This window comes from Danio rerio, chromosome 1 (assembly GCF_052040795.2).
Source record: "Danio rerio strain M-AB ecotype USA chromosome 1, GRCz13ab, whole genome shotgun sequence".
Classification (NCBI taxonomy): Eukaryota; Metazoa; Chordata; class Actinopteri; order Cypriniformes; family Danionidae; genus Danio; species Danio rerio.
This window is the reverse complement of record NC_141021.1, coordinates 17,844,030-17,871,134: the sequence shown is the minus strand read 5'-3', so window position 1 is coordinate 17,871,134 and position 27,105 is coordinate 17,844,030. Positions and strand designations below refer to the sequence as shown.

The following is a 27,105-nucleotide window of genomic DNA, read 5'->3' as shown; positions in this document are numbered from 1 at the left end:
AGGAAAAGAGAGAACAAGAGACAGGAACAGCAAAGAGAATGTAGAATCACTGAAGGAAAACTCATATGATCCCGGAGAGCAGCCACAAAACTGAGAAACAATCTTCTCATGTCCTTGCAAATAAAATAAATAAATAAAATAAATAATAACTGTACTTTGTTAACTGGTGGTATGTCAATAGGCATGGGATAACCGTGTTGAAGGTATACTGCGGTTCGGAAAAAAATGTTTTAAAATGGCCAAAATTTTCCTGAGGTATGAGTACGATTTTTTAATTTAAATATCTTTTTTTTCATTTTTTAGGACAACAGCAGAAAATATATCCAAGGATCCCGTTTTAAATTGTAATAAAATCAGTGTTTTTGAAACAAATGAAAACAGTTTGAGTCAATATTTCATTTAAATTATTTGTCCTGACATGTTCATTGCTCCAAAGTATTATAAATGTTTCTCAAAATAAAATATATTGTATTCAAAGTGGAGAAAAAGTTTATGAGAACATTTTTTAGAGCAGTTATCACAATACCGTGAAACCTTGATAATTTATATCCAAGGTTATCAAACCATCAGAATCTTATACCGGCCCATGCCTATATTACAATAATACCAAAATTTCTACTAAAATAGTTTGCCTGTTTAGAACCCATTTGCTTATTTCATGTAATATAATGATGCAAAATGGTTTGGCATCATAAAGATATTTTTGAACAAGCCACTGATTTTATTCAATTTTATTCTGAAACCGACAATTATGACTTCCACAGTACTACAATGCATTTCAAGAGTTCACACTTAGCTGATGATTGGTAATAAGCTAGTTTGGCATGCTGTCCCAGGAGAGAGCCCTGAGCTCATGAAATCCTCGAGCCCGGGGCTCCTTCCCGTTGCTCAGGTGGATCTCGAGAACCCCCCTCCCCTCCCCCCCCTCTCCTGCTGCTTAATGATTGCTAAGGTGGTGTGTTGCTTAAGAAATTGAACATGATGCTGATTTGGTTTAGTCAATTTACTTAAGTCTCATGTTTTTGGGACTGTAGGAGGAAACTGGAGGACCCGGGGAAAACCCACGCAGGCACGGGGAGAACAGGAACTCCACACAGAAATGCTGTCTGGCTGTGACTGTGTAGAGACCCAAGCCGGAGGCATTTTTTTTGCTGTGAGACCACAGTGCTAGCCACTGGGCTGCCGTGCTGCCCTATAAAGAAAAGGAGGAGAGGGGGTGGAAGGAGGGATTCTTCAAGACGAAGATGACTAAAGGTAAGATGCCTGGTTATTTATACTGGGTTAGGAATAGTCTGATTGGTGGTTCGTGCATTAGCTTGACTCGGGGCCAGCCGTGTCAATCATAAGCACGTGATCCTCTCGAAATTACAAACAAAAATCACTGTTACCAGACATATAGGAAGCATTTGATAAGCAGTACTGTTAAGCTAACAGTTTTTTACTCTAAAAATAGTTCTATTTTTTTTATATCACAGTTATTTTCAACATTGATATTGATACACAAAAAGCATTTTTTATATCATGAAATTATGTATTTACATAATATTATAATTAATATTAATTATTTATTATATATAATAAATCTATTTTACTTTCGTCAATTGGTTTTGTTTTGTTTTGACAAGTTTTGTCCCTCACCACTGTCACCACTGGCTTGCTTGGTTTGGGACTTGTGGAGCTGAGCATTGATGGATTTGCTCTTCAGTGTTTGGACTTTCAGCGGTGAAATTTAAAACCACACTGAACTGAATACAACAAAACTTCAACTCTGAAAACTGGACTCACACTGTTTTAATTTACTAGAACTTCTATTTTAAGCTGCTTTGACACAATCTACATTGTAAAATCGATACATAAATAAACATGAATTGAATTGAATTTCTTTTTTTTTTATATAATTCTGTAAGCATGTTGATTTTCAGAGCATCATGTGGCCTTAAAGACTAGAGCAGGGGTCACCAATCTCCATCCTGGAAATCCGGTGCCCTGCAGGGTTTAGCCTCAACACACCTCAACACACCTGCCTGGGTGTTTTAAGTATACTTAGTAAAACATTGATTAGCTTGTTCAGGTGTGTTTGATTAGGGTTTAGAGTTAAAATCAGCAGGAAATTGAACCTCCAGGAACAAGTTTGGTGATCCCTGGACTAGAGTAAAGATGCTTAAAATTCAGCTTTACCATCATTAAAATAAATTACATTTTAAAGTACACAAAATTAAAGTACAATTATTTAAAATTGTAATAAGATTTCATATTAGTTTTTACTGCATTCATCGGCATAGAATAATCTCAACAAATGAACGAATGAATGAATGAATGACGAACTTGTACATTAGTATATATTATAACAGGCACCATGGTCATTGTTGTTTTATCTCCACTTACTTCACTTATTGACACACGCTGGCTTTACAAAACCCCAAAAAAGTGTTTTATTTCTAATTTTGAGCCGTAATATAAAACTCACCTCGTTCTCGAAGGTTCCTGAACAGCTTGGATGTTCCTTTCCACACTGGTGGAGTATCAGACAAGATCTTCTCCAACTCCTATAAAACACGACAAAAATGATTCACTCTCAGGACTGTATATATATATGGATACACGATATAATTAAATGCAAACCTAAATATTTTGCTATATAATAAATAATTGAACTGAGCTACTATATCTACCCAGCATCCATTAGCAAAATTTACAACAGACCTGTTTGGTGAGGGACCTCCACGGTTTCTTGACTAAAAATATCAGGGACACCCAGAGACAGAGGGAAACAAAAAGAAACAGAAACAGGGTGGCCGGTGAGATAGGATCGGGATGAGGGTCTCGACCCGCAGCATTATAAAATCAGACAAAACAATAAGGCTTTTTCACACTGTGCTTAACCCTGTCTTAATGTGGTTCCAAGAATGTTTACACACTTGTGATTTATAAGGGGTGTCTGATAGCTCTATGAACGTTGCAGCAGAAATTCAGACTCATCTCCTTTTGTCAACCATCATTCAATTTTGTTGAGTCCATGTAAATTGTAGCCTCAATGTATCTGACAGCAGTATGGTTTTCTTCTGCTGCTGTTGCTCATCTGCTTCAAGGTTAGGCATGTTGTGTTTTTATAAAAAATAAATTTGCTGCCTTTCTATCAGCTTAAACCTGTCAAGTTCGGCAAGTGAATTTTTCTGTAAAAATCACAGTAGATCAGGAGTTTCTAAAATACTCTTTTTAGTCTGTCTGGCACAAATAAGCATGGCATGATCTCCTTGAGCATTGCGATATCATCTCACAAGACCACGTCTACATGCATAAATGCGTTTAGTTGCTGTCATGTGATTGGCTTTATTATATATTTGCATACAGCTGATATGTGAACAGGTATATGCAGTGGTGACTGGTATGATGAGGATACACAACTTTAAAACCTTTATGTCAACAGACTGCATGCTGCATTTATCCATTCAATAACAATGAAACCACCAAATATGCAAAAAAAAATAAAATAAAATAAAAAACAGCACTTGAGCAACTATGATCAATTGTTAAATTCTGGGAAATTATGAACAAATATCTTGAAACTATAACAAGATTCTGTTCACGGCTGTATTCAAAATAGCATACATGTTTTTAAAGTGCTCAGAAAAAGGGAACTTAATTGTCAATATGAAAATCGCCAAAACTGAACTGTAAAAATATCTTGAAAGCAAATTACACGTAAGAGAGGCAACTTTAATGTTTTTTTTTTTTTTTTAATCATTATAAGTTTAAATGTGAAACGTTTGAAAGGAGTAGGGCATAAGAGGGATAACTGTGAATAGAACACAACCAGGACCTATGCTTTTAACTACAGCTCTAGAGGTTTAGCTGCAAGTGCGAATGTTCGATGGAACGATGGATTTGGAAAATGCCAAACTGTTTGTAATGACGCTAATAAGTTGGATAATTTGTAAAAATATTTTTTTAAATCGAGACATTTTTTTTTTTTACAAATGAGAGTTTGTATATTTTAAATAATGTTAAATCTGGATCCCAAATCCCTCTTTTTCTCAACTCAAACTACCGCCAAACTTGCATAAGAGAGAAATTTTAATGTTTTACATCAATTATTAATATTCAGCGCTGCCAAATCAGGTGTATGTGAACCATCTGTAGACCTTAATAGCACCTGTGCTCTCAAATGTTAAAGGCCTTGCCTTTGGTCAGAACTGTCATTCACAGAATGTAATTAATGTTTAAAGGTACAAAATTAAAATTTACATAAGATTTAGTTATTCATGAGCTTTTTTTGGTTAAATAAGAAACCATTCACATGATAAAGCCCAAAAGATCTGACAATTAATCAACAAATCCTTATAATAGACAATTAATTATCATAATAAAATGCCATAATTAATTACCAAAATTATTTTTTAAAGAATTAAACATCATGCATGTTTCATAATCATGACAGCCCTCTGAGAGCAGGTATGAACAGCCCTGTTTTCTCTCATGGCAACCAGCACTATGGAGCTCCGCTGAGAGGCTCAAGGTCAGTTTGTCCCGCAGGCTTTGCCTTATGTGCCATGCAGCCTTACCTGACATAACTACCATCCTGTATATATATGTGTTAAGAACATATGTTCTCATTAAACATTCAAACAAAACAGCTAACTTTGAGAAATAAAACATGGGTCAATAACCAGATGTCCCATTTTTAATGTGTCTGTTTGAAATTAAATAAAACAGAGTGATGTTTTTAGAAATAGAAAACACTCAATGCAAGTAAATTATGTCCGCTATAATGTTTTAAATGTCTTTTGTGAAAATAAAATGTGACTAATATATTAAGTGTTAAAAGAAACTCATAATCAGAATTAGTCATCAAATGATTCTAAATGCTTAAAATTTCTAAATCAACCACTGATTTCTGTAAATCATGGCAGAAATATGTGATAGTCATTATGATTGTTCAGAAAAATATACACACACTGGCCACTTTATTAGGCACACCCTACCAGTACCGGGTTGGATCCCCTTATGCCTTCCGAACTGCTTTAATCCTTTGTAGCATAGATTCAACAAAGTGCTGGAATTAATCCTCAGAGATTTTGGTCCACATTGACATTATAGCATCACACAATATGCGAATCTTCCATTCCACCACATCCCAAAAATATCACCTAAACCATTACAAAGCCACCAGTAGCCTGAACCGATGAAACAATGCAGGATGGATTCATGCTTCCAAGTTGTTAACACCAAATTCTGACCCTACCATTTGAATGTCGCAGCAGAAATCGAGTCTCATCAGACAAGCAGCATTTTTTTAATCTTTTATTTTCCAATTTTGGTGAGCCTATGCAAATTGTAGCCTCAGTTTCCTGTTCTTATGTGACAGGAGTGGCACCCGGTGTGATCTTCTGCTGCTGTAGCCCATCTGCTTCAAGGTTTGATGTTCGTTGTGTGTTCTGAGATGCTCTTCTGCATACCTCAGTTGTTTCCCATTCTGATACTCGGTTTGAACTGCAGCAGACCGTCTTTACCATGTCTACATGATGTATGTGAATGGCTGATTAAAAAAAATTGTGCTAACAAGCAGTTGGACAGGTGTACCTAATAAAGTGTCCTGTGAGTGTGTGTGTGTGTGTGTATATATATATATATATATATATATATATATATATATATATATATATATATATATATATATATATATATTACCATTGCTGTCTTTGACCTACATTGCAGAGTAAAATAACATCTATTGATGCTCAGTCTTTGTCATGACACGGGAGCACTAACAATAAAGTTAGCAGGCGTAACATTAATGGATCTCATGTTCCTTTCATAAGACTAATAGCTGTTGTGTCCACTGGAACATTATGACATTTATTGTATTTATTTCACCAAGGCATGCACTTCAAAGACAAAACCCAGCAGATACTGAATCCAGCTAAGAGGTAATTAAGCACTTCTGTGGGTCTCCTGACAGACTTTGATCTGACCATTTATTAATTAGCATATCAGCAATTCATTCATTAGATCGCGACCAAACAACAAACCATTTAACTCACACCGGTGTCCTATTTAAGCATTAGATCTCCATAAATTTCAATACTTTTTTAGATGCAGTGTTATGTGAAGCCGTGTTTTCCAACAATATGCTTGTTTTTTTATAATTTTATTTGAACAATTGAGCAAAACTAGAAGACATTTTTCTTTTCATTATGTGTGAGTTTTTTTTTTTTTTTTGGATTAAAGCGTCCACTCTGCAAACACAAAGACACACATACTGTAATCACAGATGTACTAGTTAATTGTCTGAGAAGACCATCTTGGGCGATTAGGTGATCTGAATGCCATCAAGTACATTCATAAAATAAAACAAATGCAATTCTTTGTCCGCTTTACTTGAGTTAATTTTGCATGCTGCTGTTTGAAAAATCAATACAGTTTACATTGAAGCCTGAACCCTAATATTTCTAGACTAGGGGTGCCCAAACTCAGTCCTGAATAGCCAGTGTCCGGCATAGTTTAGCTCCATATACCTTCAACACATCTGCCTGGAAGTTTCTAGTATACATAGAAAGAGCTTAATTAGCTTATTCTAGTGTGTCTAAACTAAACTTTGCACTACACAGGCCCTCCGCGTGTGAGTTGGAAGTGGTTAAACCTAAAACCTGCAGAGCTTTGGCCCTCCAGGAATTGAGTTTGAGACCATTGGCTTAGAGCAGGGATGTCCAAACTCAATTCCTGGAGGGCCACAGCTCTGCAGGTTTTAGGTTTAACCACTTCCAACTCACACGCGCTTAATAGTCTCTATTAGTCTTTGACACCATACTTAGTTGAATCAGCTGAGACCTCTTGACTGAGAAATGGAGTTCATGTATTCATTCACAGTGAAATGAACCGCTAACTTATCCAGCACATGTTTTACGCAGCAGATGGCCTTCCAGCTGCAACCCATTACTGGGAAACACCTATACACATTCATTCACACACATACACTACAGACAATTTTAGCTAACCCAATTCACCTAGCTCATGTTTTTGGACTTGTAAGGGAAACCGAAGCACCCGGAGGAAACCCACATGAACACTGGGAGAACATGCAAACTCCACACAGAAATGCCAACCGACCCAGAACTTGAACCAGCGATCTTCTTGCTGTGAGGTAATTGAGCTACCCACTGCGCCACCGTGCTGCCCCGGAGTTCATGTACACATGAAAAAATAATATGTTAGTACAATATAGTTACTTACTGCGAGGCTCACTCATGGTGACAGACTCAATGAAGTTTTGAGGAGTCATGTACAGCTGTCCCTCATACTCCACTGAGCTGAAGAGACGGAAACGATGCTCATGGGACGACATGTACACGTCAGTTTCATCAAAATCAAACACTGGAGCCTGCAAAAACCGATGACAATGACGACACAATTAGTTAACAAGTTTTTTTTTTTTTTTAACCAGTGGATCTCTATAAATTCTTACAAATTCTTTGAGTTTGGTTTTGCTCAGATAAACATAAAAAGAATATTAAAGGTCACCATGAGGGGCATCATGTGGAATTACTCAAGACTGCAAACTTATTCTTATCACTGATTTGCTAAAGTTTTTTGGTATGCGTCTTGGATTGTTAATTTAATAAAAATATAGTTAAATATATTAAATGTACTATACAAACACTAAAACATTATGCTTAGATTGTATTATGGCCTTAATCGCTAGCATGCTAATTATACATTTGAAACAAAAGTCTATAATGGAACTTAATGAATGATTAAAGCTCTGCAGGAGACAAAAAATGAGGTACTATTATCTAGATCAATACAGTATTGTCTTTGAAACATTGAGCATGTATACATCATGTTATTTTATAATGCTCATTTTATATCATTTTATTAGATTCAATAAGCATGAAATATTGTTTTTTTATGTTACGACAAAATTCTTATTATTACATTTATATCTAATTAAATGCTTTTTATTATAGCAATTGAAATTTTTAATCTATTTGATGAGAATATTAAATGTATTATGCACACATACACACACAAAACGCACATATTTACAAATGCATATAATATCATATCGTTGCAAAACGAAAACGTTAAGCAGTGTTAAATTCAAAATTTAAAAAAAGCATTTTTAATAATAAAAAGAATGTCATCATAGGTAAATCAATAAATAAAAATAATAAATTAGTAGTATAATGTTATACTTTATCAATGCAATTTCTGGTATAAAATCAAAGCTAAACATTTTAATGAAATCAAAACACTGTTAAAGTACATTACAAAGTTGTAAGTATGAAAACACTCCTATATGTCTCCGTAATACCAAACCAAGCAATATTTTTCTTTCTTTAATGTGGTAAAACCACATTAAGTAACACGCACGCATGAACGCACACACGGGATGAAAGAGCTTGACTTTCCACCCCAATCAAGAAAACATTCAGTAACTAAGTGGAACAGTCAGACCAAAACATCTGGCCGCCCATGGAAACTAAACCTGACCGTCTGCCAAACTGACAAAAAAAATCTGTTTATACGCACGCGCCAAAGAATTCTATGCTACTATATGACAGCGCACAGGTTACTGTTTGACGGGCCTCTGTGATACAGCACAGATAAGTGCACAACTTTTTTTAACCAACCGTAACGATTTGCTCATGTGATCTGAAACAGCTCAGTCATTTCAGCACCATGACCGAGGAAAGCGCCTTCTTCCTGCAGCATCACACAAATGCGCATTGTCATAGTCTAGGTGCATTGGAAATTATCCCAATGGGACATTGGGACAATTCACAAAACTCTACAGCATTAAAACAGTTTACAAAGCTTGCAGTGGACACCAATAAACCACTGCCAGGAAAATACAACCTCTAATAAGAAGCAGTATTACGTGGCACTGAGAACACTGAGTACAGTCATACCTTCTCCTTTGCGGCTACAGCGGGCAGTGAAGGCAGCAGAGCCCGACAGACTGTTCGGTTTATCGGGGCTTTCCTTCCTCCAAATCCGCACTTTTCTGAATAATAATAATACAACACCGCTCCTCCGGCCGCGACGCCCACTGCAACTGCTAGTCCTGTGCGTGTGCATCGTTTATCCTTCACCGGAGAGCGAAAAAGCGCGTTCCGTGCAGCTAAAGAGAGCGACAAACTCTTAAATATGACTCTGCGCACAGCGGCCATTATTGTTGGTATGACAGAATTTGCACAATATTCTCGAATTCTCATGCATTCATCGCGAGATGTTGCTGCTCCCTCTCCGGGATCACCCTGAACGGAGCAGCAGCAGGTCCTGCACGCATCTGTGCGCTGCTCGTAAACCTACATGTGAAAAATGCGCACGTTTACGCACTCCGGATAAATGAAAACGCTTGCCAGCGCACATGTGTACTGGTAATTATGGGATATGATTGGGCGGGTCAAACTTGAACCCACCAAAAAGAAGTCAAATCAAAAGGATATGGTGTTTTTTATACATATAATTATATATAATATAAAATAAAGTTATAATTGCTACAAATTGGTAAGAGTTCGCAAACCAAGTCTAAATGAGACTAACCAGCATCGACAAATCAAAAGTACAAACAAGTTAAACTTTATTAGCTATAGTTTCACAGATTTAAATGGCAGCAGATTGTCAAACTCTGTAAATATATACATATATATTTTTCTTGCTCTTTTCTTTTTTTCTTCTTCTTTTTTTTTTTTTTTACAAAAAACAAGCAAACAAACAAACAAACAAACAAACAAACAAACAAACAAACAAAGTGGTTAAAGTAATGGTAATGCATGGTGATCACAAAACAAAACCATGGTGATCACAAATTATTGAGGATATTTTAAACAAACCTGTGGGTTATTTGCCAAAAATAGATGGTTACATAATAAAACATTGGCTAATCTTTGTGAGGGATTGAATCCATTTAATAACTTACACTGCCTGATCCAAGTAAACACATTTAAAAATCTCTTCTTTTCAACCTTCTCAGACCCTTTTAAGATCTATTCGCACATACAGTTCAATCCCTATTGCATAATTACGCAAATCAGTTTTGCCACTGTACAGTCACTAAACTCACAGCTGCTTTGCTCATCTGCAGTGCGACTTCAAAGTCTGATCAATATGAAGTTGTTTTATACAAAAACGTCAAAGGGACTTGTTTTAGGTTCACTCATGCAGCAAACTGTCAATGTCACCGCGAAATCTGGCACATAACTGACATCTCTATTGTAAGCGATCGATCCGCTGCGCCTATGGATTCGATCCTGCTCTAGCTGACCACATTGATTTTGGTTTAAGGTATTTTTGGAGATCATAAATACTAATGAGCTAAGGGGAACAACGTGGGAGAACGTGTCCCATGAGAGAGCCGTTGATAAATCACCTACTGTGGAAGTGATCTGTCCTCTTGAGAGATTTACCAGAAAAGGGGTATGGCACTTAAATGTTTCTAGAATATACTGCATATAATAATAATAATAATAATAATAATAATAATAATAATAATAATAATAATAATAATAATAATAATAATAATATGGATTATACCAAAATAAATATCATCCAATAAAAACGATAGTTTTGTGGAGAATACCGTAAATTTAATTGCATTCGATTGCGCACGCATGCCATTTTAAATTAATAAGGAAACATTGGATCTCCATACCGACGTAATCTTTCATGTAACATCTACTTTGAGGCATGTTCTCATCTGTTGGGCTGGAAAATTTCTATATCAATCACTCATAGTATCAACGATTTGCCATCAAACAGTTCGTTTGCTTTGTGTTAATGACCCTGCTTTTGTGCAGTAATGAATCTTTGATCTCTGATATCTTTGATACTTCATCTCAACTCATGTTATGCTGGAACTGTTCAAAGGCACCTTGACATCAGTCAGATTTGACAGTGCAGTGCGCAGATGTGCAGGTTGTTTTGACTTTCCCTTCTTTATTCTTTTAAAGCCATTTACATGCACACTTTATAGGTCGTATAAATTTACACCTGGCTAAGGCAGTCGAGCGAAAGTTTAAACCCAAGTATGATGGTATAAAGCAAGTCGCAAATCAAGAACACTTTTTGGCACTGATAATAAACACACACACACACATACACACGCACACACCTTGAAGGCTCTCTCTTTTTCTCGCTCTCTCTCTCTCTCGTTCTCTCTCTCTCTGTCGCTCGAGCACCGCCCCCTTTCTTTTCCTTTTTTTCCTCCTTGGCTTCCACCTGCTTCACAGTAGAGATTCGCCAGAGCGCGTCAGTGCGCGTAAACCCCGGGGATCGGAACGGATCGGTACACAGTGCGCATCCTCTTCTCCATCCAACTGCACTTTTCTTTTCCTCGCTGCAAAGATTAGCAGAGCGCTCTCTAAAATGTCTTCATCTGCACTTTTATCATAATCAATCAATGGGTTATGCGCGTGGATGCAGATGAAACCGATCATCAAAGAAGACAGAAGAAGGGGATCCAAACGATCAAGGAGTTATGTTTCAAACAGTCATCTATAAAAGGCTCCATTAGCATATGTCAAGAGGGCCATTTACATAAGGGCCATATTTAGGCTGGTGTCTCAGAGCAGAGGCAGTCACATCCAGAGAGCACAAGAGGAGAGAAGCCGCATAAGCTTGAGTGTGCTGGAGTGCGTAACAGAGAGAGTATTGGATACACGGGGGACCGGAGCAAAGGGGAGTAGCCTGGAAGGTCGAGAGAGCATGTGCTGAACCTGAAGCGAGCGAGAGAGAGAGAGAGAATCGGATGTAAACACGCATTGACTGTCAAAGCCGCAAGCAGTGACTGCGCAAAACACCAGGGAAAGAGAAACCACAGGGGTTCTCCTCGCGGTAACTTTTCTTCGAGTGTCGGTGATGGGTGCAGTCGGCGAGCTGGTGGGCAGCTTCTCTCACGGCTTGGAGAGCTTTGCGCACGGGTCTCATTTCGTCCTCACGCCCCCCGGGGACTCTGGTGCGCTGATGAACGAGCACCTCGTCTCCGCCGAGCGCCTGTCACGCAGCACTTCACCGGACCTGACGCATCTCAAAGGGATCCTCCGTCGGCGGCAGCTCTACTGCAGGACCGGCTACCACCTCGAGATATTACCGGACGGTTCGGTCCAAGGCACGAGGAAGGACCACAGCAGATTTGGTAAGTATTATCTGGCGTTGTTTTATCATTGCAATTAATCAGTGCATGCTTCACAGTATCGAAAGAACACTGTGTATTCTTTAGACTGTGCACATGCAGTTTACTTCTATTCAATGATAATCTGATATTTATCATTATTCAAAGCAAACAACATGCATTATGAATGTTTTAATAATGAAATTGCTGACTTGGTCAGTCTCTAACTGCACTGTAATGTAAAGTGTGATATTATTATGGCCACTGACTATTATTATTATGTTCATAAACTGTCATACTGTGTTCGAATAGCATTATAATATAGCAAAACACAGTGATTAAGTGTGAAAGACGTCATGAATTAAGTATAGGCCAGTTTGATGCCACTGTTGCAGGTGCTTGTCCTGCTGTCTCAACTGTAAACTAACAGCTGTGCTTTTCTCACAGGTATATTGGAATTCATTAGCCTCGCTGTGGGGATGGTGAGCATCCGTGGTGTGGATAGCGGATTGTATCTGGGAATGAACAGCAAGGGCGAACTGTACGGATCTGTAAGTATAGCACAAATGCATTTGGTTCCAGCACTGCACCAACCACATTTTATTTTGAGTAATGCAACAATTCATTTCATTCATAGCCCGCCCGTGCTAAAATTGAGAATGTGATTTATGGTGCAATTTCAAATAGCCTTTGGACACAGTTTATCCTTCTGTTATGCAGTGCGATTAACCCTTGCCTCCCCTTCTCTGCCTCTCTTAGGAAAAGCTGTCAGCCGAGTGTGTGTTCAGGGAGCAGTTTGAGGAGAATTGGTACAACACTTACTCTTCTAACCTGTATCGGCATGGCGAGCGTGGATCTCATTATTATGTAGCCCTCAACAAAGATGGGACGTCCAGAGATGGGGCACGCTCTCGGAGACACCAGCGCTTCACGCATTTCTTACCGCGGCCTGTGGATCCAGAGCGAGTTCCTGAGCTTTACAAGGATGTTCTAGGTCACAGCTGAAACCAATGAACCTCAAACTCAAAACCACCCCAAAAAGCACCTGCATGTCCCGCTCGGACAGAGCGCTCTCTGGAGAAAGAAGAGCAGGCGAGGGGGAAAAGTGGTCCTCATTTGAGGTCCAATGTTGGAGCAAATGCAGGAGATGGAAAGCCCTTGATTGGAGTGGAAGGAAGCAGGCATATCCGGACTCTGGATAGTTCCTGAAAGACAGAACAATAATCTGGATCCATTCACCAAGGGAGGTTGGATTAAAATAAAACAAGAGGGAGAATGACAGACATCTCTTACTACTACTGAAAATTCTAGAAGGCTTCTGAAGGAATTCTGCGAAATGCTTTTGAGATACTTTTCACAAAACACTGGCATGGACAGGCGGGAGACATAAACTCCCCCAAACTCAATTTCTCTTTAGGTCCTTTAATTTATGTTTTTTAAAGATATTTATTTTATATATTTATTTATTTTGAAAGTATATTTTTACAAGAATATATGCAAGATGTACCAGGAGATCATGAGAGCTTTATTTTCTACCACTATAGAGACGTGACTTCTAGAGATAGAACTACTGAAGAAAGTATTTTCTTATGAGTTACATTTTCAACTTGTATGTGGTCCCCCCTCCGTTTTTTGTTTATCTCTTATGTCATTAAACCAGATCCTTAAGAGCCTGCGAATGTTACAGAATTCACTGGGGAATTAAACAGTTGAAATGATTGCATTTTGTTGTGTCTGTCCTTTCAATAGGAACATAAGGTCACCAGTCAGAGGTGAATGGTTATTGAATTTCTATTTGGAGAAATAAAGGTCTGATTCTCATTGATCTGACTGCGGCGAAATGAAATCATATGAGTTTTTAATCACTTAAAAGCCTAAACGGTGGAGATGTAAGTCACGATCAGTGTTGGGTATAACTAGTTACTGTTATTAAACCACTTTTATGCTGATAAAGTAAAATAAAGGATTACTTTTTATCATTAGGTCATTCAAAGTTACTTAAAATAAACTTGCCCAAAAATGCTGTAAATAAATTCAACAGTTCTGTATAAATCAATACAGAAGAGCAAAGTATTTGCAAATATATACATTACACTACCTGACGAAAGTCTTTTCGCCTATCCACGTTTTAGGAACAACAAATAATAACTTGACTTCTAGTTGATCATTTTGCATCAGAAGTGGCTTATATGAAAGGCAAATGCCTCTAGATTACGCTTATTTTACCAAAATAAAATATGATCATGCCTTAATTTTTAATTATTTAATAAGGCACTAAGGTCTAACATTGCTTAGACAAAAGTATTGTCACGTTACAGAGTTAATACAGTATAGAATATAAAGGCACGGTGCAGTGGAAAAATAATCAATATTGTGTATGACACCCCTGAGCTTGGAGGACTGCATCCATACATCTCTGCAATGACTTAAATAACTTATTAATAAAGTCAACTTTTTTTAATGGCAGTGGCAAAGAAAGCGTTCTTGCAGGACTCCAAGAGTTCATCAAGATTCTTTGTATTCATCTTCAATGGCTCCTCCATCTTACCCCAGACATGCTCAATAATATTCATATCTGCTGACTGGGCTGGCCAATCTTGGTGCACCTTGACCTCCATGCGGGTTCCAATAGATTTTTGTGATGATAGGGATGCAGTTCAACAGATGATTCATCATCAAATTCTACCGTCTGCCACATTTTAAAACGATCAACTAGAAGTCAAGTTCTTATTTGTTGCTCTTACAACTGGGATCGACGACAAGACTTTAGTGTATATCATACTAAAGAAGGTTAGATTATTCAGATGAATACACATGCTATATATAGATATCAAAATATATATTATGTATACAATATGGTGTCATCACTTTGAAACAATTTGAAACTTTTCTTAAGTGTTTTGTTAATAAATCTAAAAGGGCATCAAATTTAAAGTATTAACACAGTTTGATATGCAGATTCTTTGATACTTATAAGAACTTTAGTAATGACTCAAGCTTATTGAGTAATTAAGTTACTTTTCCTGACACAAACGTTGTCCGAACACAAATCGAATAAGTTAACTTAATTGTTTACCAATATAAGAACATTTAACATAAATCAATGAAGCTGTCCCCAAAAAACCTCAAGAAATGAGTCAATTCAGCTCATTTTGAATATATTTGTTTGAATAAGCAGCAAAAATATTTTTTGAGAGTAAAACGTAATTTAAATACAGTTTTAATGATTTAGTTAACTAATAATAAATCACATTTTTAAAGTAACTAACCCAGCAATGGTCACAATAATGCAATTAGCTAAAAATGTTCATTTCATGCTTCAAGATCTTTGGATTTCTCTCAGCTCCCTGCTTTCCCTGACACCCTGCTGTTAAAAAAGGCTGCACAATGCTAACATTAAAAACACAATGACCCCCAAAAAAGCGATTTCCACTTTCTTTTCTCAGCCTTCGGCAACCTTCTCATGTGGCACCCTGGGCTCTCCACAAAGTGGCCTTTTCTTTTGCTAAGTGTCTTCTGAAAGGATTCATAAAAGCTCTCGAAGCTGCAGGATTGCGGGATGTATTTGCTGAGCCAATGCAGGTGGAAGTTTTCTTAGGTCATTTTTAAGACAGACAGAGTCACGTGTGGTCTGAAAACACCACAATTAGACAGACTAGCAAGTGCTTTGTGTTTTTCCCCCCCATCTCTTATTTCTTTCTGTTTGATGCTGTTCGCTTCCTTTCTTATGTGATTCATAAGGCTTTGATGACAGTCGATGAGCTGGCCGCCTGTCAATCTGGCTGTCTGTGAGAGTGATTTGACTGCGTGAGTGTTTAAGAAAGGAAATGATACTTTTTAAGTGTAAGGGGAGAGGTGGCTCTGGGGCACACATGCAATTGCAGAGTAACACCCATATGAGGGCTCTTGGTCATGCTTTGGAGGAATAGGGGGCCTGGAGAGCATTGTCAGATTCTGTTTTTTACCCTTTAAAATTTTCATATTGGCTCAAAATAAAAGTCAAAATTCAAACAGCAAATAAAATTGCCATAAAATGATATTGAGTAATGATTTAATTTTTTTTACGTATGTTTTTGTTACTCTAACTTAATAAAATAAGTTTACAGTGTTTTAATTGTTTCGATTTGATGTTAATTTAAGCTGATATTAACTATAAAAATTTAAGGCAGGAACTAATGTTTACATTGTTAAATTATTGTAAGTAAACTATATATTTAAATAGTTTTCATCCAGTCATACAAAAGTGTCAAAGGTCAGTTTCATCTAACAGGAAACAAATAGCGTTATTTTAAATGTATAATGTTATTTAATTACCCTGAATAATGTGTCATAGTTTGCTCCAAGATGTTTAACAACACAACTGTTTTCGTATTTGATAGTAATAATAATAGTGATAATAGTAATAATAGTAATAATAATAATAATAATAATAATAATATTCCAAAAGCAACAAATCATTATTTTAGATGATTCAGATCTCTAAAAGATCTTACAGATGGATTTTTGAAGGATCATGAGTGTAATGGCATCTGTGAACATAAGACATATATTCCCTTAAAATAATTAACTTATTATAAACAAACAAACAAACAAACAAACAAATAAATAAATAAATAAATAAATAACTTTTTAATGATATTGATTCGAATGATAAAACTTCATATTATCTATATTTGAAGTCAGAATTATTAGCCCCCATTTGATTTTTTTCTTTTTTTTTATTATTTCCCAAATGATTTAACAGAGCAAGGAAATTGTCACAGTATGTCTGATAATGTTTCTTCTTCTGGAGAAAGTCTTATTTGTTTTATTTCGGCAAGGATAAAAGCAGTTTTTAATTTTTTAAAAGCCATTTTAAGGTCAAAATTATCAGCCGCTTGATAGTCTATCTTAACAATAACTTAAAATGTCAACTTTAAATGTCACTTTAAGCTGTATAGAAGTGCCTTGAAAAATATTTAGTCAAACATTAATTACTGTCATCATGACAAAGATAGTATAAATCAGTTATTAGAAATGAGTTATTAAAACTATTGTTTAAAAATGTATAAAAAAATCCTCTCTCTGTTAAACAGGAAATGGGTAAAAAAACAAACGGGGGGCTAATAATTGAGGGGGCTAATAATTCTGACTTTAACTATATATATATATATATATATATATATATATATATATATATATATATATATATATATATATATAAAAGATTTGAGAAAAATCACTGTCTATTGAGACAATCACCTTTTCCATTTCTTCGTTGCGTACAAAATAGTGAACACAATCTCTCATTTACTGCGTGATTTATTGTGACGACTTTAAATTTAATATTAAAAAATATGACTTTAAGTTTCAACCATAAATAAACAAATAAATAAATAAACTTTTTAATGATACTGATTCAAATAATAAAACTGTATATAATCTAGCCAACAACCCTATCACTAGTAAAATACAAAGTAATATTAAAAAACACCCGTTCTATATATTTAAAGGATGTAGTGAATGTGTGAATGTTAGATATCAATATTAAACTATAAAACCTGCAATTATTTACCCTCAATTATCATAATAACTAACTAAATAAAAAAACAAAACTAAATCATGATGAATATCAGTTAGAGAAAATAGTAACAGATAATAGAGAAATTGCATCAGAAACACCGTCCTGTGTAAACGTCCACGGCAGAACTTTACAGCTTACATAACTGACATCATAATGTAGGGTAGGAGTGTCTGAACTGTGTGTCTTTTACCCTTTTGGAGGGTGGGATGATACTTCTATTTGTGTGCGCAGGCATATCAGCTCTGTGTGCTGTGTGATCTTGAAATCTCTGTGATGATGAGCCAGGGGTTCTCCTAACTGAGAGTCAGTCTGCCTGTGCGCACACACACATAGGCACACGCACATACACAACACACACACAGGGGTTTTCCCCCAAGCAGAAACACTGCTACAGCTAAGGATGTGGTGAAGTTGATGTGGCCAGATCGACAGATCTACTTTTAATTTATTTTCACCTCAGAGAAAGAGAGAGAGTGTGAGAGAGCGTGTGTGGGAGAGAGACTTGACTTTTCACAACACTTTAATTATTAAACATTATACAGCCTTAGTTGGCGGTTCATTCCGCCTCAGACTAATAAAGGGACTGTGCCGAAAAGAAAATAGATGAATAAATGAATGACAACAACATTTCAGATGGTTTACAATGTGATCAGTCCACTGGTTTTACCAAGTTTGTTATCAAATAATCTGTTAAAGGGAACCCATTGTGCTCTTTTTACAAGATGTAAAATAAGTCTCAGATGTCTCTAGAGTGTGTGTGTGAAGTTTCAGCTCAAAATATCACACAAATAATTTTGTATCAACTCTTTGAAACTGACCCTTTTATGCTTGTGCCATTTTGGTGACTATTGCTTTAAATTCAAATGAGATTGTGCTCCCAGCCCTCTTTTTAAAATAAAAAAGTATATACAGTGCTAAAACTCTAATGGCGGATGGCTGCTTGTCACCCAGGGTTGTTTATGCTAATGAGGAACTAATGGGTGGGGCCGATGTACAAATGGGGGAATGTCAATCAAAATGTTTCTGCAGACTGATTTAAAAAAAAATGATAAACATAATATTTTTAAAAACACATACAAAATTTCTATTTATAATTTTCTTTCAATGCTTACCAGTTGAACACCAAATTCCCTGAATTACACAGAGCCACCAAAGCCCCTCCAGTACTCCATTTCCATTTAAAATAAAGAATATTATTAACATGACTGAAATACATAGATTCAACATCCACCCACGACTCCATTAAAGATGTACACTGAGCTATTATGTTTACAATTTTACACTGAATTTTTACACTATAAATGAGATTTTAAAATCACTACAGAGGGAGAGAGAAATTAATAAAAAATAATAACAAGAGCAAGATTAGTGATTTTTCAAAAACCTTATTTATTCATACAGTCATTTTCTTTTTGGCTCAGTCCCTTTATTCATCTAGGGTCGCCACAGCGGAATGAACTGCCAACTTATCCAGCATATGTTTTATGCAGCGGATGCCCTTCCAGCTACAACCCATCACTGAGAAACACCCATACACTCTTATTCACACACATACACTACAATTTAGCCTACCAAATTCACCTATAGCGCATGTCTTTGGACTGAAATGCCGACTGACCCAGCCAAGGCTTAAACCAGCGACCTTCTTGCTGTGAGGCGACATCGCTACCCACTGCGCCACCGTGCCAACGCTCTGCACCTTATATTTAGTGTTGGGGAAGGAATAGAATAGAGGTGTCCAAACTCAGTCCTGGAGAGTCGGTGTCCTGGAGAGTTTAGCTCCAACTCTAATCAAACACGCCTGAACCAGCTAATCAAGCTCCTACTAGATACTAGAGACTTCCTGGCAGGTGTGTTGAAGCAAATTGGAGCTAAACTCCGCAGGACACCAGCCCTCGAGGACAGAGTTTGGACACCCCTGCTACACATTACAATATTGAGTTACTCCCCCAAAAAGTAACTAGCTTTGCTACTTAGCTACTTTTGTGATACGTAATGCGTTACATTACTTTAGTTTATTTTTGCGTTACTTTTTATTATCTGGCTGAGGCTTGTTCTCTTTCAGAACTTGTTTTTTTCTTTCTTGCTTTTTAAAACATAGGAGCTCTGTAATTAACAACACACTCTATAACCTTTATTTATCTTTAAAAAAACACACATAGAGATATATTTTAGGATTCTTTTCTTTGATGCGTTCAAAATAATGAACACATTCTCTTAATGAGTACATTTACATGGACACCAACAATCCAATTTTAATACGATAAAGACAATACTCTGATAAAGAGTCTACCATGTAAACAACAATTTTTAATTACTTTAATCCAATTAAGTTTACAATCAAACTAAACAGAAATAGAAATAAGATATGTAGAGTATTCTGATTTAAGTTGCCACAGCCATATCATCCTGCAGACCGGTTACTCACTGAAGCTAAGCATTGCTGAGACTGGTCAGTGCCTGAATGGGAGACCACATGGGAAAACTAGGTAGCTGTTTGAAATGGTGTTAGAGAGGCCAGAAGGGGGCAGTCTGTGTGAGTCCTAATGCCCTAGTAAAAGTGAAGGGGACACTACACTGTCAGTGGGCACAGTCTTTTCGGATGAGACGTTAAACCGAGGTTCTGACTCTCTGTGGTCGTAAAAAATCCCATGGCACTTCTCGTAAAGAGCAGGGGTATAACCCCGGTGTACTGGTCAAAGTCCCTCAATCTGCCCTTACAATCATAGCCTCCCAATCATCCCCATCTACTGAATTAGCTCTATCACTGTCTCTCCACTCTTTCAATAGCTGGTGTGTGGTGAGTGCACTGGCGCCGTTGTCTTGTGGATGCTGCACACTGGTGGTGATGTGGAGAGAACCCCCCTCATGACTGTAAAACGCTTTGGGTGTATGGTCATACACAATAAATGCGATACATAAATACACATTACAGTACATTAGTCTCATCTCCCATTACCTTTAGGAGTCAGTTGTGTCGCTCCATGGCACATTTGCTATTTACATGGCGGACTTTGTAGGTGGAAAAACTTTCACTAGCGAGAAAACAGTTAAACAGACTATCTGCAGTGTGAGGATAAAGAATGAGCCTCCTCCATTTGGCCTCTTTACTTTCACTTTCACTTTTTCTCTTTCGTGGATAAGGAAACCTGTTGGATGCACTCACTGAAGACGTCCATAAGCCTACATAATTAATTTCATTTGTTAAGCTCAAAGATTTGTTTCAAAACTATTTCTAAATGTAGTTCTAATTTCCAGCAAACGAATAAATGAACAATAATAACGAAGTGTGGTTTTTATTAAAACAAATATAAATGTGCATATAATAAATATTACTATTAATAATAATACCATTATACAAAAGCAAGTTGTCATGATTAAACTGAAAAAAGCCCCCGAGGTGAAGGACATGAAAGCAGTGGTTTTTATATTTATAGAAAATAATAATTTTTGTAATATTTTATTCCTGTAATTGTTTTTCATTTGTAAAGATATTTGTGTTTTGCTATCCTGTATGTATTAAAGTTTAAGCGAGGCACACAACTGATGCGCTCTGCGCTGAACCTGCTCTCAGCTGGACTATCGCAGTCTATTTAAGTTCCTCAAAACAACAAGGCGCCAACAATGCGCCTTAACACACCTCTTTTCTAGACCAGAACACCCATGAGTCCACAAAGTGACTCAAATGGATTTGCAATTTAAACAACGCAGCGGAAAACAGGAAAATTAGGGTTGCACTGGTCTGAAAATAGCAACACGTCATGGAAACACGTCATGCGCCTTATTGCGCTAGGTGTATGATAGGGCCCACATCTGTTTGACACTATTTTTTGTACCCACAGAGTCAGTAAAGGACCACAGACACATGCATCGTAAAATGCGCAGGATTTTTCCCCATATGACGTGCGGTATCAAATTCCATTGAAACAACACTCTTCCAGCAGTTCATACTCACATCCAATATCTTGTTTGTCGAAAGGAGGCATGCATAAAATGTCCCTGAATAAAAGTGAAAGTGCCAAACTGCAGTTAAAATCAACAAACTAAGAATGAAACATTAAAATGACACAAAACTCCGGAAGGAATATGTATAGCGTGGTGACGCAATGACTTCAATCAAATTATGTGTTTTGTAAAACGGGATCATGAAAGGAACATTTAAAAAGCAACTCATGTAAACACCTTAATCTTATTATTGTCTTATTCAGATTAAGGCAAATAATTTCATTACTGATGTCCATATAAACTTAGTCACTGACTGCGTGATTCATTGTGAAAATATTTTTTAAAAGCTCATTCATTCACCTAAAAAGTAGCTCCGTTACATTTTCAAAAAAGTAACTCAAATATTACTACTTATTTTTTTAAGTAATTTGTTACTTTACTCATTACTTAGAAGTATAATATTATTATGTAACTCGCATTACTTGTAATGCAACACTGCTTACTGTATATTAGGAATATTAAAATAATATGACTTTCAGTTTCAACCATAAATTGCACCTTATTTAATAAAAACGTAAAAACTATTTTAATTTTAAACAGGAGAACACAAAGGCTTTCTATGCCACTAAACATCATGCTATCAAACCCGAGATTTAATGTTTGATAGCGTATCAAAAACAAGTCTTTATTTTATCAAAGCTGTAAAACTACAAATTGGCATTGATATTTTATACAGTATATGTCTTTTTTGGGTAGATTTAAAACCCTAGACAGAAAGAGTGAGAGGAGAGAGAAGGAGACTGTATGTAGTCATATATCTGTTTGTGTGTGTGTGTGTGTGTGTGAGAGAGAGAGTAACAGTTACAACACATGTGTTGTTCTAAGCAGGTGTTGAAGTGAGTGATCTTTCACCTGCATGTCTTTGTGGCTCAGGTAAAAACTGCACAGGTGTTCATGCGGCACGTCAAAGGTACACACACACACACACACACACACACACACACACACACACACACACACACACACACACACACACACACACACACACACACACACACACACACACGAGAATGAGAGAAGAAGTGATTTTTGACACCTGAGGGATCTACTACTCGTTGTTTTACCAAGTCAAAATTCTCCACTTGTAAACAGAGAAAAAAATAGCATTAGGTTTCTGCAGGTTTCACCAAGTCAAATTTAAGACATTTAAAGACCTAGTTAAGAAGAATGAAATTTGACATCTATATAGGGTTAAATGCTAAGGATGATCTTAATGGCTCAGCAGGAAAAAAAAAATATTTACTTGCCTCATCAATCTAATGAGAATTTTTTTGGTCACATATTTTTGATAATTTGCCAAACCAAGCAAACCCTTAAAAAAGCTTCATTTTTTTGTTTTGTTTTTGAGTTACAGTAATTTAATGTAAAGAACTATAATGTTGTGTTTATGTATTTATTTGATTTTCATTTTATATCATGCCTCCTTGGATGGGAGTTGAGGATAAGCAAGTCTGCTAAAACACTTAAACAAATGCATTTAGTTTGTCCAGTGTAATTGTGTTGTCCATGTCAAATAAAGAATAGATAAAACAATAAAAGTTATAAATAGTTTTCCTAAAAGTTTTATTGAGATGTAATGTTGGTGATTGGATGTGTGTTGGATTAATTAATAAAAGGAAAATAAAGCCCTTTTTAAAATGATTTAAGACCTACAAGACAATATTATAGTGAATGTAAGACTTTTTAAGGCCTACAATTGTTTTTAAAATTTAAGATATTTTAAGATTTTTAAAGAGCCAGTTGAGTTTTTGGAAATATAATTGAAGACATCTCAAATGTTAAAAGCTGTAATTGTAATAATAACACTAATCACAAATAGGATGCTTAATCTTTCAACTTTGTCTCTGATATATACATTAGTGAACATTCTGATTAATGGATGAGTGCTTAAATAAATAATAAAAAAAAAAGAATAAAATTTACTTTAAAATAAAATTTACTTTAAATTTACTCTAAATTTTCTTTTCGGCTTAGTCCCTTTATTAATCAGGAGTGGCCACAGCGGAATGAATCGCTAACTTATCCAGCATATAAGTTTTACGCAGCGGATGCCCTTCCAACCGCAACCCAACACTGGGAAACACCCATACTCTCTCATTCACACATACACTACAGCCAATTTAGGGTATTTAATTCACCTATAGCGCATGTCTGTGTACTTGTGGGAAAAGCTGGGAGCACCCGGAGGAAACTCAGACAAGCATGGGAAAACATGCAAACTTCACACAGACTGGCCCAGCCGAGGATTGAACCAGCGACCTTCTTGCTGTGATGCCTTTACATTCATACATTACAGACAAATTTATTCATAGTGACTTATATTTTGCCTAACTTCCATTTTCTTCCATTTATCAGCTCATGCTGTCCCTGGGAAGTAAACTAAACTAAGCTAAGCTAAGCTAAGCTAAGCTAAACCAAACCAAACCAAACCTAACCTAACCTAACCTAACCTAACCTAACCTAACCTAAACTAAACTAAACTAAACTAAAAAACTAAGCTTTACTAACCTAAGGCGAAGCAGTGGCGCAGTAGGTAGTGCTGTCAGCTCACAGCAAGAAGGTCGCTGGGTCAATAGTTCAAGCCTCAGCTCAGTTGGCGTTTCTGTGTGGAGTTTGCATGTTCTACCTGTGGGTTTCCTACGGGTACTCCAGTTTCCCCCAAAGTCCAAAGACATGCGGCACAGATGAATTGGATAGGCTAAATTGTCCGTAGTGTATGAGTGTGTGGTTGTGAATGTGTGTGTGGATGTTTCCCAGAGATGGGTTGCGGCTGGAAGGGCATCCGCTGTGTAAATACTTGCTGGATAATTTGGCGGTTCATTCTGCTTTGGTGACCCCGGATTAATAAAGGGACTAAGCCGACAAGAAAATGAATAAATGAAAACTAAACCTAAACTAAACTAAAAATTAAACTATACTAACCTAAACTAAGGTAAACCAAACTAAACCAAACCAAACTAAACTAAACTAAACTAAACTAAACTAAAATAAACTAAACTAAACTAAACTAAACTAAACTAAACTAAACTAAACTAAACTAAAATAAACTAAACTAAACTAAACTAAACTAAACTAAACCTAAACTAAACTAAAAATTAAACTATACTAACCTAAACTAAGGTAAACCAAACTAAACCAAACCAAACTAAACTAAACTAAACTAAACTAAACTAAGCTAAACTAAACTAAACTAAACTAAGCTAAACCAAACCAAACCAAACCAAACCAAACCAAACCTAAACTAAACTAAACTAAACTAAACTAAACTAAACTAAACTAAACTAAACTAAACTAAACTAAACCTAAACTAAACTAAACTAAACTAAACTAAACTAAACTAAACTAAAAGGCATGGTTGACAATTAATGTATTATGTTAATGAGATCTCCAACACTTCTCATTAGTTCTGGAAGAGCAACGTCTGTACTATGATAATGTCATCTGAAACACAAGATTACAGAGAGAAAGTGAAAAAACAAATTAAACAAATGAGTGTGTTCCTTTTTCTGCCGCAATGTTTGTAGATGTTTGAGGTTGACAGGCTCATTATAAGCGCAGTTACAGTATGTTCAGCGTTAACATAATCACTGTTTTTGCCTTCATATCATCCAAAATGGCATTAACCGAAGCACTAATTCACCACACACGCACTCAAACACACGCACACACAACCGCACACGAACGCTTCAGACATCAACAAGACACATTAAATCATGATGTTCTTTATCTAATTATCATTGTTTTCATACTTTCAACTTAAAGTGGGTAGACTTAATTGGTTTTATGGAAGATGAGATGGTGCTAAAATGTCATTATTAAGCTAGAAGTCTTGTAAAATAAAATAAAATAAGATTTTGCAAGTACTATGGACTACAAACATTTGAAAGTCATTATTGTGCTAAATATTTTTTTTTAATAATAACAAAATAAAATAAAAATATGCAGATTTGCAAGAACAAATATCTGAAAGTCATTATTATGCTAAAATAAAAAACAACAAATCAATAAATGAAAATTCATTATTCTATTAAAATAAATAAATTAAAAATAAATAAAAACAAAATAAATAGAACAGATTTTGCAAGTGTTTTAACTACAAACATCTAAAAATCATTATTATGCTTAATCTTTATAAAATAAAATAAACAGATTTTGCAAGTAACTACAAACATTTTAAAGTCATTATTATGCTACAATAAAAACAATAAATGAATAAAAAAATAAAAATACATAAATACATAAAATAAAAAACATATTTTGCAAGTATTACAAACTACAGATATCCTAAAGTCATTAATATGCTAAAGTAAAAAAAAACATTTAATGAACAAACAAACAAATAAATAAATAAATAAATAAATAAATAAATAAATAAATAAATAAATAAATAAATAAATAAATAAAATAAAAAATAAATAAACAGACTTTTAAAGTATTACAAACTACACATATCCTAAATTCATGATTATGCTAAAATACAAAATAATGACTGAATGAATAAATAAATAAATAAATAAATAAATAAATAAATAAATAAATAAATAAATACAAAAACTGATTTTGCAAGTATTACAAACTACAAATATCCTACAAAGGTCATTAATATGCTAAATAAAAAAACAATAAATGAATGAATGAATAAATAAATAAATAAATACATTTTAGTAAATGTCAAAAAAGCTAAAATATTGCAATAAAATAAAACAAAAACAAGCAAACAAGCAAGCAAACAAACAAACAATCACACTGTGGTATTTTATTTTGCTTAAATTTTACATTGTGCTGTGATGAATTAAAAACTACTCAGTTATTACAATATCATAATATAATGATATTTAGACATTACATTTGAGTTTGACACAGGGATGTTGTTTAAACATGTACAGTAGACATTCAACAGTAAGAAGACACATAAATATTCCAGCTCCAGAACCATTATGGAGCACAAAACTTTCAAATGCAATTTTTTCTTCATTCATAATCAACTCCGGAGGGTGACTTTACACAGAAAAACCACACGGACTCAAAGAAGTCATAAAACTCATAACTTTCCAGGAAATCCCTCAAATGAACAAATGTGTATAGCTGATTAAAACACAGATAGAAATGTGTCAACTGAAGAAATGTTATGAAAGTCAACACACGACTGCAGCAGTATATAATTTGTGTCTCTGGTATCTTTGTATAAGGTTAATGTGTATTGTAATGCTAAGCAGTCTTTATCACCAAATAACAATATGAGTTCATATAATTTCTGCCTCTTTTTTAGTAAAAAGCCACATCACTGATAATTTAAACTCAACTGATGCAAAAATTCAAGTTTGAATTAAATAAGGTTAATCTTTGATGCTATATGCTACTAGCTAAAAACATTTAGCTTTGTTTGTATGGTGAAATAATAGGGCTCATTAACCAAAAAACAAAA

General features: G+C 35.5%; 2 protein-coding genes and 1 long non-coding RNA gene across 22 annotated transcripts in view; 1 reads left to right on the top strand and 2 right to left on the bottom strand.

Annotated features, from left to right (window-relative positions):
* Positions 1 to 9,379, bottom strand: part of micu3a (mitochondrial calcium uptake 3a) — a 61,797-nt gene extending 52,418 nt beyond the window's left edge. For 10 of the 20 annotated variants that reach the window (XR_015476449.1, XR_015476450.1, XR_015476454.1 and 7 more), the window contains exons 1-4: positions 8,910 to 9,379; positions 7,231 to 7,378; positions 2,704 to 2,735; positions 2,468 to 2,546 (exon numbers count right to left, since the gene is read on the bottom strand). Coding sequence is in view for 13 of the 20 variants with exons in the window: in XM_087237027.1 (XP_087093153.1) it covers positions 2,468 to 2,546; positions 2,704 to 2,735; positions 7,231 to 7,378; positions 8,910 to 9,215 (565 nt within the window). In the remaining 7 variants the exon portion in view is untranslated. The remainder of the gene's footprint in view (positions 1 to 2,467; positions 2,547 to 2,703; positions 2,736 to 7,230; positions 7,379 to 8,909) is intronic. The other 10 variants (XR_015476451.1, XR_015476453.1, XR_015476455.1 and 7 more) reach the window with 2 other exon arrangements.
* Positions 1 to 27,105, bottom strand: part of LOC147846759 (uncharacterized) — a 1,232,122-nt gene that overhangs the window by 450,305 nt on the left and 754,712 nt on the right. The gene's annotated exons all lie outside the window — the stretch shown is intronic.
* On the top strand, positions 11,767 to 13,830 carry fgf20a (fibroblast growth factor 20a). Its single transcript, NM_001037103.2, is given in 3 exon segments — positions 11,767 to 12,136; positions 12,560 to 12,663; positions 12,872 to 13,830. Coding segments are annotated over 3 exon segments (627 nt in total). The 5' UTR covers positions 11,767 to 11,859; the 3' UTR covers positions 13,118 to 13,830.